At 37.2% G+C, this 20,474-nt stretch overlaps 1 protein-coding gene across 1 annotated transcript in view; it reads left to right on the forward strand.

The window, feature by feature from the left end:
* The window catches only part of LOC130835729 (phospholipid-transporting ATPase IB-like), a 160,875-nt gene that overhangs the window by 104,417 nt on the left and 35,984 nt on the right, over positions 1-20,474 (forward strand). The window contains 3 exon segments of the mRNA XM_057707520.1: positions 5,732-5,806; positions 11,132-11,254; positions 12,438-12,516. Of these exon segments, the coding sequence (XP_057563503.1) occupies positions 5,732-5,806; positions 11,132-11,254; positions 12,438-12,516 (277 nt within the window).

The raw sequence follows: 20,474 nt of genomic DNA on the forward strand, positions 1-20,474 counted from the left end.
ACTTTGTAAAGTAGCATTTTGGTGTAGAGATTGCAAAGATGCATATTGCATGCCAGTTATTTTAGTTTGTAATTGTTGTATGTCCAGTGTGACACCATTTGCTCCATATCCCAGCCGATGTGTCACTGGCATCATGGCCATTCCAGATGTGTAATGTTCTTAAACTTAAGGGAAGTTTCCATATTTCTGTTTGAGCTCTGCCATTCTCTAATTGAGGCCAAGGAAGTATTAATCCAATCCTAAGCCATAAAATGGGATAGGGCGAGTGCATGGCAATATTGGTATATGCCATCACAACCTTTTACAGGGATTGCAGGAGGAGTTGTTTTGGTGTAAACCATTAGAGACTGCATACCCCTTAGGGGACCAGTTTCATACTGTTCCATAGGAACCATTAAGTAGTATCACACCCTCCGTCCCACGGCAAACATCCCAAAGAATCTGATCTTGTCTGTCAGCCCATATCCATTTTATTTTACACAAAGGTCTATCAGGGATGGCATAATTAGTAAACTTAGTCTCCAAAGCTCAAACCTGAAAACAAATGTACAAAGTTCATCTCTGGAGATTCTACATCCCATTCAAGATGGCGTTTCTTTGGAACGCTCATGATATGGCTTAATTCTCCGAGATGGAATCCACACAGGTTCCAGGCCTTGTCCTGGTGACACACAAGCAAACCCTCTTCCCCATGTGATTAACCTTCCTGATGACCAGATATTAGTCAATGGGTCCTGCCACCATATCAGCGGCTGTGCATCATTAAAGTGAGTCACATTCTTAGACGAGGCTTGAAAATGCCTCTCAGCTGCTGTATCTGTAGCCTGTGCAGATACATTCAAAAAATTAATAGTAAATAAGGCTTTATTTAAAATTGTTTGTTGCCCTTGGGTGATTCCCCCTTTTTGTTTTTGGAGCATGTTTTTAAGTAGTTGGTTTGCTCTTTCAACTATTGCTTGTCCCTGGGGGTTGTAAGGAAGTCCTGTAGAATGTGATATAGACCACATATCAAGAAATTGTTGAAATGCTTTACTAATATAAGCAGGGCCATTATCTGTTTTAATGGCTTGTGGCAACCCCATGACTGCGAAGCATGCATATAAATGCTTTTGCACATGCTTTGCAGTTTCACCAGACTGGGCAGTAGCCCATATAAATTGAGAAAATGTATCAATGGTTACATGCACATAGGAGAGCTTACCAAAGGATGAGATGTGAGTAACATCCATTTGCCATAAAGAATTAGGGCGCAAGCCCCGTGCGTTTACACCAGGTTCAGATTGCTGAGGATTATTAATAATTTGGCATGATGGACACGTTCTTAATATATCTTTGGCTTGATTCCATGTAATATCAAACTTCATTTTTAAGCCTTTAGCATTTACATGAGTTAATTGGTGGAAATGTTGAGCTTCATCCAATACGGGTGTAACAAGTCTATCAGCAGCTCTGTTACCTGTTGCCAGAGGCCCAGGCAAAGTAGTATGGGCCCGAATATGGGTAATATAAAAAGGAGCGTTTCTAGAATGGACAACTCGTTGAAGTAATAGAAAAAGATCATAAAGAGGCTGTGGAATAGACTGCTTGATAGTAGCAGTTTCTATCATATTAGTGGCTTGAAACACATAGGCAGAATCAGATAAAATATTAACGGCCTGAGGTATGTCTTGCAAAGCACAGATAACTGCATATAATTCTGCTTGCTGAGCTGAAAAGTGAGGGACAGGGATTTGTCATGTTTTAAATCCCGTATATCCCGCTCGGCCCTTACTAGAGCCATCAGTAAAAATTATAGAAGCATCTGGTATAGGATCAGATTTTGTTATTCGAGGTAGAATCCATTGAGTTCTCTTAAGAAACTGCAAAATGGGATTTTTCGGATAGTGATTATCAATTTTTCCAATATAAGCAGCAAAGGCAATTTGCCAACTTACACAATTTTGGAAACAAGCCTGAATTTCTTTAGTAGTTAAATTAATAATTATATGTGAAGGGTCAGTTCCAATTAAATGCTTACTTCGAGTTCTTCCCTTCAGAACCAACTGAGTTAATAATTCTAAATAAGGTGACAAGGATTTTACCATAGTATTTGCTAAAAACAACCATTCCACAATTCCTTCATTTTGCATTAATATCCCTGTAGGTGAATGAGGAGAAGGTAATATAATTAATTGCAATGGCTGATTAACAGTTACTCTCTGTAATTGAGAAGAATGAATTTTATTTTCTACAAGTTTTAGTTCCTCTAAAGCAGCTGATGTTAAAGTTCTTGGACTATTTAATTTTGAGTCTCCTTTTAACAAAGCAAATAGGTTAGACAATGCATAGGTGGGGATCCCTATGCACGGGCGAAGCCAATTAATATCTCCTAGGAGTTTTTGCAAATCATTAAGAGTTTGGATTTGATCTGTCCTCAGTTCCACCTTTTGTGGTCTAATAGTTGTTCTAGCAACTATTGTGCCCAAATATTGATACGGGCTATGCATCTGTACCTTTTCTGGAGCTATTTTAAGTCCTGCTCTATCAAGGCAAAGCTGCATGCTAATATACGCAGAAGTAAGTAAATCTTGATTAGGAGCAGCACATAAGATATCATCCATGTAATGGATAAGATAACAATTAGGAAATTCTAGTCGTACTGGTTCAAGGGCTTTAGCAACAAAATTCTGGCAAATAGTAGGGCTATTCAACATGCCTTGAGGTAACACCTTCCATTGAAACCTTTTTCGAGGTTCTTTATTATTTAGTGCAGGCACAGAAAAAGCAAATTTTTCTTTATCTTTGGGATGTAATGGAATGGTGAAAAAGCAGTCTTTCAGATCAATAACTATTAAAGGCCAATTAGCAGGGATCATATTAGGTGATGGGAGGCCTGGTTGTAAGGCCCCCATTGGTTGTATAACTGCATTGACTGCTCTGAGATCTGTTAATAAACGCCATTTACCAGTTTTTTTCTTTATTGGAAATACTGGAGAGTTCCATGGGCTAAAAGATTCGTCAATATGTCCTTTTTCTAACTGTTCAGTCACTAATTCTGTTAGAGCTTCTAACTTTTCTATGGTTAAAGGCCACTGCTCAACCCATACAGGTGTATCAGTTTTCCAGGTCAATGGGATTGGTGCTGGGGGAAGCAGTAAGCTTTTACGAACAGTGGCCACTAGTGAAAAGACTGACATCCAAGACCTTCTCTGTTTGCATTACCTTCAGCTGGAATAGGAAATAGTTTCCCTTGATGATATTTACCAAGACCTAACCCTGGCTGATATCCTTGATTTATTAGCATTTCTTGACTTTGCATACTATAAGTATCTATCGTTGGAATGTGGATTTCAGCCTTCCATTGTTGCAATAAATCCCTTCCCTATAAATTAATTGGAAGGTCTGCTATATAGGGTTGTAAGTGGGCTGGCTGCCCATCTGGGCCAATACAAGGCAATATTTTAGCACTTTGCTGCAAGCCATGAGCTCTACCTAAACCTACCATTGTAATGTCTGCAGGACAAGTAGGCCAGCGAGAAGGCCAATGATTACTGCTTATAATTGAAACATCAGCACCTGTGTCTATTAATCCTCTAAAAGCTTTTCCATTTATAGTTATTGAGCACGTCGGGCGTGTTTCTAAAATTTTTTCAGAGAGGAAAACTCCAGCCTCTCCTGTGCTTCCAAAGCCTCTCGTTCTCCTTACTTTTGTACTATTGCCAATCTTATAATATGGCAGAATAAGCAACTGTGCTATTCTATCACCTGGATGGGCTTTCCATGGAACCGAAGTTGATATCATCACTTTAATTTATCTAGCATAATCATTATCAATTACTCCAGTATGAATTCTAATTCCTTTTTGTTTTTCAGTTTCGTTTGGCACCGCACATGCCCATCGGTCCTCTGATGGACCGGCTTCTTCATCAAAGCTATCATTTGAGCCCTCAGGAGCCCATAGAGGCTCTAATAGAGGCTCTAATACTGACTTAATCAGAGATCACATTTGACCAAACAGAACCTGGTACGGGAGTCCCTTTAGAATGCAGTTTTTTAAGTTCGTTCCCAACCTTATCCCTAAGTACATAAACCCAATGTTAGCCTAAAGAAGGAAACTATGTACAATATTCTCAATTATTTACAGAATTTCTAACAATCGACCTTCACTTGCTTTTTACAAGACCTTCACTTGCTTTTTACTCCACCTGCCCTTAGGAGCTGCCGTAACAGGCATACATCTGGTCGATATTAATCTGAACTTTCTTTATTTCCCATATTTTACCCCGAACACAAACTACCCAAGAGATTTACTTACTGGCAGGATTTTCTCAGAGGCCTCTTACTCTCCTCTTGGGGGCTTCACGGCACTTCCCAATTCTTTACTTTTATCAATTTCACTTTCCGTGAGCCTTCGTCACTCAAGCCTTTCGTGCCCCACGTTGGGCGCCACTTGCCGAGACCAGCTCGGCGACTCGAGGTGAGTGACGGGTACCGCAAGCTTGAAGAAGACACAGACACAGACTGAAGAGAAAAGTGGGACCGGGGGGCTCAAGACCTCTCGGATCAAGAGCCCTGCTGACTCATCCCAGGCTGCTTTTATTGAGTTCGTGGGCTAACATTCTCAGGTTACCCTCATAAACAATCAAAGGCCTCACATGACTGAGGCAATTATCTTTGCTTAATTCCTGGGTCCGAGTTGAGCAGGTGTGGATTTGAGCTGGGGGTGGAGAGCAAAACAGCCCTGGGGGCAGGAGACCTCTCTCAGATATTAGGGGTCTGTGCCCCACCCGTGTTGGCCCCTCTGCGACTGTGCCTGTCTTAGGTTGTTCCTCCCTTGAGGAATCTTACCCGTCTCTGGCTAACCAGTCATCCTCCAGGGCCAAACACGGTGATATAAGGAAGGTTCTATGCACCACCCCTGTTGGCCCCTCTGCGGCTGTGCCTGTCTTAGGTTGTTCCTCCTCTGAGGAATCTTACCCGTCTTTGGCTAACCAGCCATCCCTCAGGACCAAACAGGGTGATATTAGTCTCCACGCCCTGCACCCTCAGCTCCTCCACTGCTCAAGAATCTCATCGATCGGCCCACATCAAAAAGGTTCCCGAATGTCTTCCCACAAGAGCGGGGAGGTGAGGGCACTGGGTACAGACCCGGCTGTGCCCACCTGTGAACTGCCTGCCTGCAAACGCTGTCTCTCAGAGTTGAAAAGGCGGAATGGGGGTTAATATCGTCATAATCCCAAACTGTGAAATGTGGTAAAAGAGGATTTTGTTTCGAATTCATGTTGTTAACTCTGCGAAGTCTTATGATTTCCGGGATGAGAATTAAACATGATAATACATTAGAAGCGATAGTGCAGAGCCTTGTGTATGATAAGTGCCAGTACGTGCTCTCTACAGTTGTTAAAACACTGTGATAGGGAAAGGATATTTGTGGTAACTGTGCCCATAGAAGGCATGCAATAAACCCTTGTTACTTGATTCAAGATGTGTTGCAAGTGGCCTTTTCCAAGAAATTCATATTTTGGTATAAATATGTATGCCATTAATTAACAAAGTACATCAGTGTTTTTAATGTCAGTAATATATCTGAAGTTCATAACTTATGAAAGAACAATTGTGTGGGCCTCCTTGGTAGTTATTTCCCAACAGTTCTGCTGGCTGAGGTGCACATCTTCTTGCCACTTTTTAAAATACTTGAGTGTGTTTATGTCAGCACTGACACAGCGCTTCACCTAGCTTCCTTCTCTTTCAGCTCTGGTTTGCGTTTGTTAATGGATTTTCTGGGCAGATTTTATTTGAGCGCTGGTGCATCGGCTTGTACAACGTGGTAAGCATTTCCCGCCTCTAGCTGATGGCATGCAGAACTGCACTGTTTGTGTCTGCAAAGTGTATCTGAGTCCCTCACCTGCGTCCGTGGCAGGCAGCACAAGATACATCTGTAGGGCCTTGTTGCTGCCACACATCCTGCAGAAGCCCAGACTTTGCACATGTGTTTTCAGTCACAGCATATCATTCTAGAGTAACTACATGACATTTGTACCCAATGTATGTTAATAATAACTTCAAAATTTCTTTAACTCTGCCTGGACGATGTTTTTATATTTTTAAGCCAAGTAAAAACTGCTGAACTCTACCTAAACCAATTCCACATAATATGTATAGTTTAGATTTATCTATCTTTGTGTCTGTGTATGTGTGTGTGTGTTTATAGTGTAATTCCATGTCCTTTTAAGCCCCCTGGTAGAAAATGTACTTGTGGAAATATAACACACTGTGTTTGTATGGTGAATTTTTATATCAAGCCTGTAGTGGATACTATTTTCCATTTTAATGGCAGTTTCTAACAATAAATAATCCCATACCATTACTTGAGTTATTCTGAATTCAAAAACTAGATGTAAATTAAATAGTAAGGCTAACTGGCTTATTAGCCACATCACCTTTTAATTTTTGTTTTGCTTTATTTTGGTTGTATTAATATTCCACCTATGGGTTAGAAGTTGGGAAACCTGGCATAAAAATTAGGTTCCCAGCAGGTGTATCATGGCCTCTGCCCTGCATTGGATCATCGCAGGTGCATTATACTCTGCGTGCTCTGTGCCCCAGCTCCTGAAAGTCTGTCTTCTAGGAGCTTAAATTCCAAACCAGACAGCGTAGGCAGAAGTCATTGGGTGCCGAATGATACAGAAATGCCCAGTGCTCTGAATGTTTGCACTCATGTGCGTGCCAACAGCTGAGCGTGTTTGGCTAGAGCACTATACCAGGGAGGCTGACATCCTGCGTGGAGTCGTCTCTGCAAGGCTCTTAGTCGCAGAGGACAATGCTGATAAACTTTCTTTGACATTTCATTAGAGACAGGAGTAGGGAGTGGCAGAGGCTCTCCTCTGGGTTAGAAAAATCACTATGAATGTATTAGGCACAGCTATTGATCAATGGAATCTTATTTTCTTTTTAATAAAGAAAAACATAGATGCTAGCATTTTTATAAGCAGCAAATGGGACTACAGTGGGAAACATAATTATAGACAATTGAGGATAAAATAAGATGGTATACTTACTTCAATATCCAGTGACATACTAAATCTCATCCCATCACAAGTATATTTTACAGATTAAAATAAATGAGGACCAGGACATTCCAAATAGTTACTGGCAATGCCAGAGATAGGCTCTGTCTACTTATTTGAAAAGTTGTCATACTACTTCTAGAGGTTATATGTTATTTCTGTTACTGCTCATGTATGACTAACTGCTATAGGAATTACCCTCCTACCAGAAAAAACACTAGAATACCAGAAAAAATACCAGTTTTCAGGCGTTAGACACCAGGCTGCTCGTTGCTGTGGTCTCTGAGAGCAGGCCTATTTCTAGGCCACAGTGAAGAAAGATGAGCCCAAAGGAAAGCCCAGCTGTCTTGCTGAATTGAAGACACAGAGGCTGGAGTTCAGTGGGCCAAGACAGCTAGAATTTGACAGATGGAGTATCAGAGACAGACAAATTGTACTGAGAGATGGAGAGAGAGAAAAAGAGGTGCAGACACAGAAATAGAGACAGAGTGTTTCTGGAAGTCTGTGGAGAGCCCCCCTGAGCCTTTAACCGTTGATTCATCTGTACATGCATGAGAAAAGTCTACCCAAAGCTAAGGAAAAAACCACCAGAAGGCAGTAGGTTGGATTCCTGGAGCTTATTCAGGGCTGGGAACAGTATGTATTCCCGTCAGCCAGTTTGGGAAGACCTACCCAATATATTTGGGGAAATTCCTATATAAGTCACACTTTTAGTAGTAAGGACGAGTTAGTCCCATAATAAACACTATTCTAGATCCATCATAACAAAACTTAAAAGCAAGCCTCAAAAGTCTCAAACTGATTTGCAAGTCACTTACCTGCATGTCAGAACAGGCAAACAATTTTTTTTAATTTTTAATTTTTTTAATTGAATAAAGATTTTAAAAATTCTATAGTGCTTTACAATCTTCACAAGTTCACACACATGATTTCATATAATCAATAATAACTCCTTTTTCCCCTACTCCTATATTGCCCCTACCCTCTTCCCTCTCCCCACTGGTAACTACTAGTTAGTTCTCTGTATCTGCGAGTCTGCTTCTTTTTTGTCCTGTTGATTAGTTTGTTGTATTTTTTAGATTTCACATATAAGTGATATCACACAGTATCTGCCTTTATTTGTCTGACTTATTTCACTTAACATGGTGCCCTCCAAGTCCATCCATGTTGCAGCAAATGGCAAATTTTTGTTCTTTTTTATGGCTGAGTCGTATCCATTTTGTGTGTATATATACCACATCTTTATTTATTCATCTGTTGGTAAACACTTAGGTTGCCTCCTACCAAGGCAATTGTTAATAACGCTGCTGTGAACATTGCAGTACATGTATCTTTTCAAATTAGTGTTTCTGGTTTTTTTGGATATATACCCAGGAGTGGAATTGCTGGGTCATAATGGTAGTTCTATCTTTGGTTGGAGAATCCTCCATACTGTTTTCCACAGTGGCTGCACCAATTTAAATACATTCCCACCAACAGTGTAGAAAGGTTTCCTTTTCTCCACATCCTCGCCAACATTCATTAATTGTGTTCATTTTGATAATAGCCATTCTGACAGGTGTGAAGTGATATCTCATTATGGTTTTGATTTGCATTTCCCTAATAATTAGTGATGTTGAGCATCTTTTCATGTGCCTGTTGGCCATCTGTATTTCATCTTTGGAAAAATGTCTGTTTGGTTCTTCTGCCCACTTTTAAATCAGGCTGTTGATTTTTTTGATGTTGACTTATATGAGCCATTTATATATGTTGGATATGAACCCCTTATCAGTCATATCATTTGCAAATATTTTCTCCCATTCAGTAGATTGTCTTTTCATTTTGTTGATGGTTTCTTTTGCTGTGTAAAAGCTTTTAAGTTTGTCTCATTTGTTAACTTTTGCTTTTGTTTCCTTTGCTTTAGGAGAAAGGTCCAAAAAAAATATTGCTGTGATTTATGTCACAGAGTGTTCTGCCTCTGTTTTCTTTTGGGAGTTTAATAGTATCTGGTCTTACATTTAGGTCTTTAATCCATTTTGAGTTTATTTTTGTCTGTAGTGTTAGAGAATGTTGTAATCTCATTGTTTTACATGTAGCTTTCCAGTTTTCCCAGCGTCACTTATCGAAGAGACTGTCTTTTCTCTACTGTATATTCTTGCCTCCTTTGTCATAGATTAATTGACCATAAGTGTGTGGGTTTATTTCTGGGCTCTCTCTATTGTTCCATTGATCTATGTGTCTGTTTTGTTCCAATACCATACTGTTTTGATTACTATAACTTTGTAGTATAGTCTGAAGTCAGGGAGTGCAATTCTTCCAGTTCTGTTCTTACTCAAGATTGTTTTGGCCATTCAGGGTCTTTTGTGTTTCCATATACATTTTAAAATTATTTGTTCTAGTTCTGTGAAAAATACTATTGGTATTTTTATAGAGATTGCATTGAATCTGTAGATAAACAATTTTTAAAGCACAAAATTAAGCACTCAGCAACACAAAATTCGCCATGTTTTGGCATCCAGTAAAAGATATCAGGCATACAAAGGAATAGGAAAATAAGATCCATAAAAAAGTAAAAAATAAATCAGTAAGAACAGGTCCAGAAATTATAAGATGATGAAATTAGTAGATAAAGACCTAATGGACATGTACAAGGATATAAAGGAAAACATGAAGATAATGAGGAGAAAAATGGAAGATAAAGAAAAGAAACAAATAGGACTTTATACAATAAAATACAATATCTGAAATGAACATTTTTCTGGATGGGATTAAGAGTAGATTAAAAACTTCAGGAAAAAAATTACTAAATATGAAGACATAGCAATAAAGAAGCACAGAGAAAAATCAGAAAAAGTTAACAGAGCCTCATTTTTGTTCTGGGACAATATTAACCCATCTAATTTTTTATAAACTTAGAGTTTTAAAAGAAAGAAGGTAAAAATAATATTTGAAGAAATGATGGTTGTAAGTGTCAAATCTGATGAAAACTATAAACTCACAGATCTAAGAATCTCAACAATCTCTTCTCAAGGAGAATTAACCTAAAGAAAAACACAGAAATGTTATTTTTAACCAAATTGCTGAAAATCAGTGACCAAGAGAATACTCTTTAAATCAGCCAGATAAAAAAACAAACGTTACATACAGAAGAAGATAAATATAAGCATATTCCTCATTGGAAACCATGCAGGGTAGAGGACAATGGAATATCTTTAAAGATCTGAAAGAAAAAAATTCATTAACCCCAAATTCTATAGCCAGCAAAAATGTCTTTTGAAAATTAAGGTGAAATAAAAACTAATTTGAACCTAGAAAATAGAAAATTCATCACCAGAAGTTTATGACTTAGCAGAAGTTTGCAAAATTAGTTTTGTGTACCCTTCATCCAGCTTCACCCACAATGATACCTTAATAATTGCAATACATTATTGAAGCCAGGGAAGTGACATTGGCACGATACTAATGCAGATACAGACGAAAAGCTCTTTTTAATAGATTCTTGTGATGGAAACTATATATGAAAATTCAGAAAGGGTATAGAAAATTTGTACACTTTTATAATGAACTGGACCTAACTGACATTTATAGAAAACTACCCAACAGTAGCAGAATACACCTTCTTAAGTGAATATGGAACAGTCACCAAAATAGACCAAATGCTGGTGATAAAACAAGTCTTAATAAATTCAGAAGGATTAAAGTCATATAGAATATGTTCCCTGATCCCAGGGATTTAAGCTAGAAACCAATAACAACAATAGATTAGGGAAAACCTCACATATTTTAAAATTAAAGGACATATTTCTAAATATACTATTAAATTAGAGGATTGGATCAATTAGAAAACTTCAGTCATGATTTGGTAGATCTGTTTCAGTCTATGTGACCCAATAATAACTTCTTTGTAAGTAACTTTTGTTTTTAAATAGTTTATGACTTACCAGAAGTTTGCAAAATTAGTTTTGTGTACCCTTCACCTAGCTTCCCCCACAATGATACCTTAATAATTGCAATACATTATCGAAGCCAGGGAAGTGACATTGGCACGATACTAACTCAGGTACAGACGAAGAGCTCTTTTTAATAGATTCCTGTTGCTTATGTAGATTTTCACGTCCCTGCCACCTATTGCTCTGGGAATCTTTGAACGGTGCTGCAGTCAGGAGAGCCTGCTTAGGTATCCACAGCTCTACACAATTTCTCAGACAGGTGGTATTTTCAACATAAAGGTAAGCAGAAGATCACTGCAGGTCTTGCATCTCAACTCCCCTCCAAAAGGTACTTTTGTCTCTGCCCTTTCTGATGCTTTAAGAAAAATAGTTCAAAAAACACAAGGAATGCAGCCCTGTGCCATGTTTCTCTGTTCTCTACCCAATGTTCCGTGAGTCCTAAGGTTTTCCAATTTGGCATTAGCTTTGTTTTTGAACCAGTTTCTTACATTCTTTCCTAAAATCTTCTTTACTTCAGGAAATTTGAGTCCCAGGCCAAATATATTTTTTCCATATTCTTTTCTTCTCTAGTCCTTTATCTGTAAGTCTTTCTGGCAAGCATGAAAAAAAAACTGGTATATTTAGAATTAAATGAACAAAGACTTGTTTTTGTTACTGTTCTATCATCTCCTAACCAATGTGCACCCTTGTTTGATCGATTCCAGAGATTTTATATCATGGAGATTTCCTTTAAGAAAATTGTGCAGGCATACTTGTTATACTGCACTTTGCAGATACTATATATGTTTTTTACACATTGAAGGTTTGTGGTAACCCTGTATTGTCAGATGGTGGTTAGCATTTTAATTAACGTGTATACATGGTTTTCTTAGACGTAATTATATTGCACAGTTAATAGACTACAGTATAGTGTAAACATAACTTTTATATGTACTGGGAAGCTAAGAGATTCATGTGACTCACTTTATCGCAATATTTGCTTTATTGTGGTCTAGAACCAAACCCACAGTATCTCTGAGGTATGCCCGTGTATGGTGTATTAAAAATTATTTCCACCAGAGTTAGGCTGTAGATGTAAAGGTACAGTGTATCATATAAAATATGGTATTAAATTATATTTAAAGTACTGTAATTTAAAGATTGAAAGTATTTTTATTACTTCTTTAAAAAATTGCTTCTGGTTCTCTTTTGCTGGATAATTTAAGCCTTTATATGTTTTTATAATAAATATACTGTCTTTGAGTTCTACACATTTATATTTAATAAATTTGTTTTTCAAATAATAATATGCTATAATTTCACAGTCTTTTTTTTTAAAGACGAGAATAAAGAAATGGAAATTTTCAGTCTCCAAGAAAATATTTTAGCTTTGTAACTGTGTTTCACCCAGCAAATATACTTTATAATGTCACATATTTTTAGATTTAGACCATCTTGACTTTCTTGCTTTGTTTTCTTTTAGGTGCTTTGGATTCAATGTATAAATGCTTTGGTCCATTCCTTCATTCTCTTCTGGTTGCCCACAAAAATGCTGGAGCATGGTAATAGCGTGTTTCAAATATTCAGCAAAGAATTTTATTCTCAGTGAGGTCAATGTTTCTGTGTGTGTGTGTGTCTGTCTGTCTGTCTACAAAAAGAACCAAAGAACAAAAGTAGGATTAAAAATGTATGTAGATATATATTTACCTGAATCTAATAGTATAATCTAGTTAACAGATTGTAGTTTGAACATTTAACAGATGGCCTTTAGAGACCATTCTCTTTGCTTCTGTCTTGTATAAATCGTGAATTAGTGCTTCTATTGTTAATTTTTAGTGAATATTTGAGTCATGAGGTCTGATATAAAGCACAACAGTTCTGATGGGTCATGGATTCCATCTGTTAGTGAGTTTAAAATTTGTCTATTATTTTCACTTCTCAAACTTTATGCTTCAATTTAAATTAACACAAGTCCAGCAAGATCATATAGAAATTTAACGTTATATTTTGTCATTGGACTAAGTCTCCTTCTCCTGACATACAGTTTTCCAAATAACATTATGTGTGAAGTTTTTTGCCAAACTGGTTTGTGTATAATACATCCAGAAGTAGGAGATACCTTTATCAAGTATGTTACTGCTGTGTAAAGGGCTCATAGCCACAAATTAAGGTATGAAATAGTTATTTTCCCGTAACCAGATTTAGTTTTTATTGGATATTACTAGCAATATGTCCTAATCTTGGACATATTTTTTTAAATTGAGTTTTGGTTGTGTGTGTTTACGTTCATTTGTATTTAAAAGAGTAAATCTATCATTTTATTGCAAAAGGCTTTCCTTGTATAACAAAGGGGCAAAACTTTCAAATGGTAACAAGTAACATAGCAAAGTAACACATTTACAAAGAGTCGGTTCCACCTCCAGAAGGGCAGTGTGAGGAGCTCCTTGGATATGCTCCTCACTCCCCAGAAACACAAAGCTGCAAAACTATAAAAACACAACCCTGTAAATTCTCTGAGAATTATCCAAAAGACAAGGAAGAAACATTTATTCATCAACCTACTAAAATCAGTAAGATTATCAAGAATCTGTGGCATTTGAGCCATGACCCACTCCTTCCCTGCCCCATCGTAACCTGGCTGGATGCAAGCGCCACTTCAGGCAGGTGTGGACAGGAATATGGGGCTGCTGCTCCTCTCAGTTCTCAACCAAGGGTTACCATCTCACAGGAGGGGCAGGCCACTAGCATTTCTTGTCCCTTCCAACCCTGAATTGAAGAGGCCAAATTTCTCTGACGAAGAGGCTAGAGCTCCCTTTTTACAGCCAACTTATATTCATAGGACAGAATTTCTACCTTATTCATGACAGGCCAAGAATACTGGAGCCTTAGTCACTCTCACCACAACTCACTTGTAGAGCAGAGAATCTCCAAGAGATTTCTGGAAGAGTCAAGCCAAGATGACTAGTAGCCTTGTGCTAGAACACTAATACAAGAGTACTGGGTCTATAATTTTGCATATTATGAGATGAAAAAGAGCTCCAAAGCTCTTCCTTAAAGGAGATGATGTTATTACAAACAGTGGGGGAAGTTCATATTTCAGGATCCTCTCAAAAACAATGACCCTTCTTCATTAAGAGCAACAAGCTAAATCATAGGCCAGCTAATTTACCAGAGAGACCCAGGGAAAGAGACAGATAAAAATAACCCTCTTGAGGTGAGAACAAACCTCAAAGACTGGTCTGAAAACTACCCCTGCGTGAATTTAGTTGGATCAGACCGATGTGCAATTTATGCCCCAGGGTGTCATTAAAAGCAATAGAGGAACCTGCCAATAATTATTGGAGCCTAACACATGGTGTAATGTCAGGAGTCAGATGGCTAAACAGAAATCAGGGGGAAAGACACTCAAGAGAGTCCAGTTAAAATCAAGGTGACTGTGCACTTGCTCAAGGCTGCACTTTCCAAGGAGCAACACTACACACTACACTTGCTAAAGGCTGCACTTTCCAAGGAGCAACTGAGGTTACACACTACAGGGGAAATAGATTTCACCAAAAAAGCCTAGCCAAATCACAAAACAAACAAATATGCTTCTACAATAAGTACAAGCCTTGAAGAAGGAGGAGAGGAATCAGTATCTAGAGCAGCTATAATATATGATGTAAAATGTCTAGTTTTTAACTACAAAAAAAAAGACATGCAAAGAAACAGAACTATGTGACCTATACACAGGAGAAACTGCCTGTGAGAGGGCCCAGATGTACAAAGATTTAACAAAGAGTTCAAAGTAGCTTTTATCAGTATGTCCAAAAAATTAAAAGAAGCCGTGCTTGAAGGTATGAAGGTATGAAGGCAATGGCACATCACATAGAGATTATCAATAAAGAGATAGGAATTATAATAAAGAACCAAATGAAGATCCTGGAGTTAAAAGGTACCAAAATGAAAGATGTGTTAGAGAGGCTCAACAGTAGATTTGAACTGGAATAAGAAAGGATTAGCAAACTTGAAGTTAGATCAACAGGAAGTATGTAATTTGAAGACCAGAGAAAAAAATAAAGTGAAGAAAAATGAACAGGGCCTCAGAGAATATGAGAAGCCTTTAAACATACCAACAGAAGCACAATGGGAGTACCAGAACTAGAGGGGAAAAACAGTGAAGAGAAAATAAATTCAAGGAAATAATAGCTGAAAAGTGTCAAATTAGCTGAAAAACATTAAGCCACACATCCAAGAAACCCAGTAAACTCCAAGTGAGATAAATACTGAGATCCACACCCAGACACACTGAAGCAAAAATGTTGAAAGCCAAAAACAATGGAAAAATAATGAAAGCAGCAAAAGAAAAATGACTCATCCATACAAAGGAACTCCAATGAGAATAAAAGATGATTTCTTTTTGCAAAAGATGGAGGCCAGAAGATAGTGGGATGACACAAATGCCAAAAGGAAAAAAAATCCAAACAAACCAAAAACCTGTCAGCCAAGAAACTTATGTTCAGCAAAGTAATCTTTCAAAAATGAAGGCAAAAATGATATTCCCAGATAAACACAAAAATGAGAGAATTTATTGCTAGAATACATACTTTATAAGAAATACTAAAGGAAGTTCTTCAGGTTAAAAGCAAGGAAACCCAGACAAAAATTTGAGTCCATCAAAACCACAAAGAGCACTGGTAAAGGCAATGATGTATTTATGCATGACAGTGTAAATGCATACTTTGTCTTCTGTCTTTTCATAACTGATTTTAAAAGCAATTTAGTAAAACAATATAGATGTAAAATCTTCAAAAAAATATCAACATGCCAAATTTAGCAATACGTAGAAGGATTATAAACAATAACCAAGTGGGATTTATCCCAAGAATGCAAGGTTGGCTTAACATCCTAAAATAAACTGATGTAATACATCATTATCAATAGAATAAAGGACAGAAATGACATGATCATCTCATTAGATTCAGAAAAAGAATTTGACAAAAGCCAATACTCCTTCATGATAAAAACTCTCAACAACCTAGGAATAAAATGGAGCTTCCTCAACCTGATAAAGGACATCTACAAAACCCCCACAGTTAACATTATGCTTAGTGGTGAAAGACTGAGTGCTCTCCCCCTAAAATCAAGAACAAGACAATTATTTCCAACATCTCTGTTCATCATTGTACTGGAAATTCTAGCCAGTATAACTGGCAAGAAAATGCAATAATAGTCATACAGATTAGAAAAGAAGTAAAATGATCTGTATTTGCATATGACATAACATATATATAATAGAGAATCTACTAAAATACCACAAGAATAATAAATTATATAAGGTGTCAGGATACAAGATCAGTATACACAAAAATCTATTTTATTTCTATAAATTAAAAATAAAACTGAAGGTGAGTTTCAGAAAATAATTCTACTTAAAATTACATCAAAATGAATAAAATACATGTGAATTAACAAACGAAGTGCAAAATTCATGCTTTGAAAAGTATAATACATTGTTGAAAGAAATTAAAGAAGGCTTAAGTGAATGTAAAGACATCCCATGTTTATGAATTGGAAGACAATACTGTTAAGCTGGCGATACTCCTCAAATCAATTTAAAGGTCCAATGCAATTCTTTTCCAAGTCCCAGCTGACTTCTTTGCAGAGATGTACAGGCTGATTCTAAAATTGATGTGGAAAAGCAAGGCACCCAGAATAGCCAAAACAACCTTGTCAAAGAAGAACAAGTTGGAAGATGCACACTTCCTGATTTCAAAACTTACTACATAGCTACAGTAATTACCACAGTGGTACTGGCATAGATATAATATATATATATAGCTAAATGAATAAAATTGAGAAAGAAGCCCTCAAGTTTATGATCAGTTGATACAAGTGCTAATGCAATTATCTGGGAGACAGGGAAGAACGGTCTTTTCAACAAATGCTTCTGGGACAACTGGATATCCACATGCAAAAGAGTGAATTTGGGCTCCTACCTCACATCAGACTCACAGATGAAGTCAAAACGGATCATTGAACTAAATGTAAGAGGAAAAAGTATAGACCTCTTAGAAGAAAATATTGCATTAAAATTTTATGACCCTGGTTAGGCATAGACTTCTTGGATACAACACCAAAAATAGAAGCAACACAAGAATACATAACAAAATTTTACTTCGTCAAAATAAAAAACATTTGTGCATCAAAAGATACCATCAGGAAACTGAAAATATTGAATACACCCACAGAATGGAGCAAAGCATCTGCAAGTTGTACATAACAAAGGATTTGTATCCAGAGTATATAGAGAACATTTACAACTCAGCAATAAAAAGATGACCCAATTTTTTAAAACGTGCAAAGGATTTTAATAGGCAGTTCTCCAAAGAAGATATGCAAACAGCTAATAAATACATGCTCAACATCATGAATATTTAAACAAAAGCAAGTTAAAACTACCACGAGATACTGCTGCATACACATTAAGATGACTAAAATCAAAATGACAGACAGCAAAAGTGATGGCAAGGGTGTGGGGAGATTGGAACCCTCATACACTGCTGACAGGAAGGTAACATGGTGCAGCTGCTTTGGGAAACAGTCTGCCATTTCCCTAATGGTTAAGCACAGAGTTACCCTATGATCCAGGAATCCCACTCCTAGGCATATGTCCAAGAGAAATCAAAATCTATGTCCACACAAAAGCTTGTAAACCAGTGTTCATAGCAGCATTATTAACAGTTGCCCGAGTGCTGATTAATCAATGAGTGGGTAAATACAACGTGCTATATCCCTGTAATGGAATAGTGTTTGTTAATAGAAAGTTCTGATCCTGTGACAACAGTGACACATCTTGAAAACAGTATACTAAGTGAGAGAAGCCAGTCAGAAGGAACACATATTGTGTGAGTCCATGTATGTGGTATGTCCAGAACTGGCAAATATATAGGAATAGAAAGTAGATTAGTGGTTGCCTAGGGCTGGGAGGATGAAGGGACTGGGAGGGGTCAGCTAAGGGGTCCAGGGTTTCTATTTGATGATAATGAAAGTGTTCTAGAATTTATTATGGTGATAGTTCACACAACTCTGTCAAAATACTAAAAGCCATGAATTGTACATTTTAAATATGTGGATTGTATGATATGTAAGTTATATCTCAATGAAGCTGTTTAAAAAAGTTAATGCAATTAAATGGCAAAAAATGTGAGAAAGATACAGAACCGCTCAGTAATTAGGCAATGAGAAGACATCCAGTGCCAATGTTAATACACTTGATAGTATTGGTAGAGTGACTGGTTGTCCCATCCACTGCATACAGTTTTATTTCATTTTTGTAAAAATTATAATAAGCACATATATTGTTTTTGGATTTGCTTAAATTATAAAGTAAAGCACAAGAATGATTAACACATTTTTTTAAAAAGATAATGAAGCGTTGTTTGTAATAGACCAAGTAGTCCAGAGAAAAGAAGGCTAAATATACAATAAATAGAATATATTTGGGAATCATAGATTATAAGTATCGGAAAGGAATCTAAACCACTGTGGTGAGAATGGATCCAAACCAAAAATACCACGATTTTGAGTTTTATTATTTTGCAAAGTTATGTTGTTAAATGGCAAGCATTCAGTCAGCTAATTCTTTTAAAAATAATCATTTTTTAATTCATTTTTCCTTAAGATTAAAAAATTTCAGTCTTATATTTAAAATATTTCAGTCTTCCCTCAACACACTACACACACGGAAAACACCCTCAGATTCTCTATAAGGAATAAACAGTTACTGTTCATGCTTCCTGGGTGGGAAGGAGGACTAACTGATAAAATACTCTTTGTAAATTTCCTTGAAAGTTTATGGCACTGAATTATTCACCCACATCACCTGGTGTGATGTTTTGGAACTAATAATACATGTTTAAATTTAATTTAAATATGCTTTCCACACAATAGGCTAGCAAGCAACATAAACACAAAATATCATTCATCACCGTGAAGTCATGTGACATGACAACTGGGGTTTCCAGGCTCCTCCTTTCTAAATCCAGCCTGAATGCTAAGCCTAACTGACCAGGTGTATGTTATCTACATGGTGGTCCTTCCTATGTTTCAACTTGTATCACATGAAATCTATTACTGCGAAACCCGGAAAATAAGAGGGACTTAGATAGAATCATCATCTCCATATCATTTTCTAGTACAGTGTTTCCAAACTTGTCTGTACACTAGAATCACCGAGAGATTTTTGAAAATTCCAAAGCCCGGGCCACACCCCAAAGCAACTGAATCGTGATCATTGTGGTTAAGCTACAGGCATCAGTAGTTTATGAAGTTCTTCTGAAGACCCCAGTGTGCAAACAAGTTTGGGAATCACGGCTCTAGTACAAATGCTAAGGAGAAGGAGAAACGGGCAAAGAATGATGATTTTCAGTATTTAAAAAAGTATGCATTTAAAAAATAAATTTAATATGCCTTATATTCTATAGTATTATATTTCTGGTGATTGACAGCTAGTGAAAATATTATATTCTAAAAGGCCATTTAAAAATTACTTGAATTTTGGGATGCTTTTTTCCCTCTTCATTTGCTTGCAATTGTGTCACTGACCTACTCAGGCACCACTGCTTTTTAATGTCTTTGGGTTCTCAGAGAATGAAGTGGTCAGGTGCAATTTGCAGCTGAGTATCTCCAGTGGCTGGGCTAGTAAAGGCTCTCATGGCAGGAAGGTGGGAATGCAGGATGCAGGGTGGGGGATGGGGTGTAGGGGAGAGTCAAGACCTGGGCGTGAGGTCTTGGAAAGGTTTTGGTGCCACAGAAGGCAGATCATGGGGAGGCCACTGACAGTTTGAATCTATGTAAATCAGGGACTGTAATTTTAAATGTATAATGTAATCAACTGTTTCTTATCAAATAATCTGAAATTAGAAATTTAATGGATAAGTTCACCCAGAAATTTTATTGTATATCACTTATCATTTTATGACCTCACTAAAATATTTTGTACTGTCTCTGTGATTTTATTTTGCATTTTTCTGATGACTAATGACAGAGCATCTCTTCGTGTGGTTGTTTGCCATTTGTATACCTTCTCTGAGGAAGTTTATTTTCAACACTTGGTATTTTTTAATTGAATTTTTTTTTCAGATCTTTATTGGAGTATAATTGCTTTACAATGTTGTGTTAGTTTTTGCTGTACAACAAAGTGAATCAGCTGTATTTATACATATATCCCCATATCCCCTCCCTCCGGTGGCTCCTTCCCACCCTCCCTATCCCAGCCCTGTAAGTCATCAGCCATTATCGAGTTGATCTCCCTGTGTTATGCAGCAGCTTCCCACTAGCTATCTGTTTTACATTTGCTAGTGTATATATGTCAGTGCTACTCTCTCACTTCATCCCAGCTTCCCTTTGCCCCATGTCCTCAAGTCCATTCTCTAAGTCTGTGTCTTTATTCTTGCTCTGCCAACTAGGTTCATCAGTACTGTGGGGTTTTTTTTATATTCCATATGTGTGTGTTACTAATTGAATTGTTCTTATGGAA

Source organism: Hippopotamus amphibius, chromosome 14, assembly GCF_030028045.1.
Source record: "Hippopotamus amphibius kiboko isolate mHipAmp2 chromosome 14, mHipAmp2.hap2, whole genome shotgun sequence".
Classification (NCBI taxonomy): Eukaryota; Metazoa; Chordata; class Mammalia; order Artiodactyla; family Hippopotamidae; genus Hippopotamus; species Hippopotamus amphibius.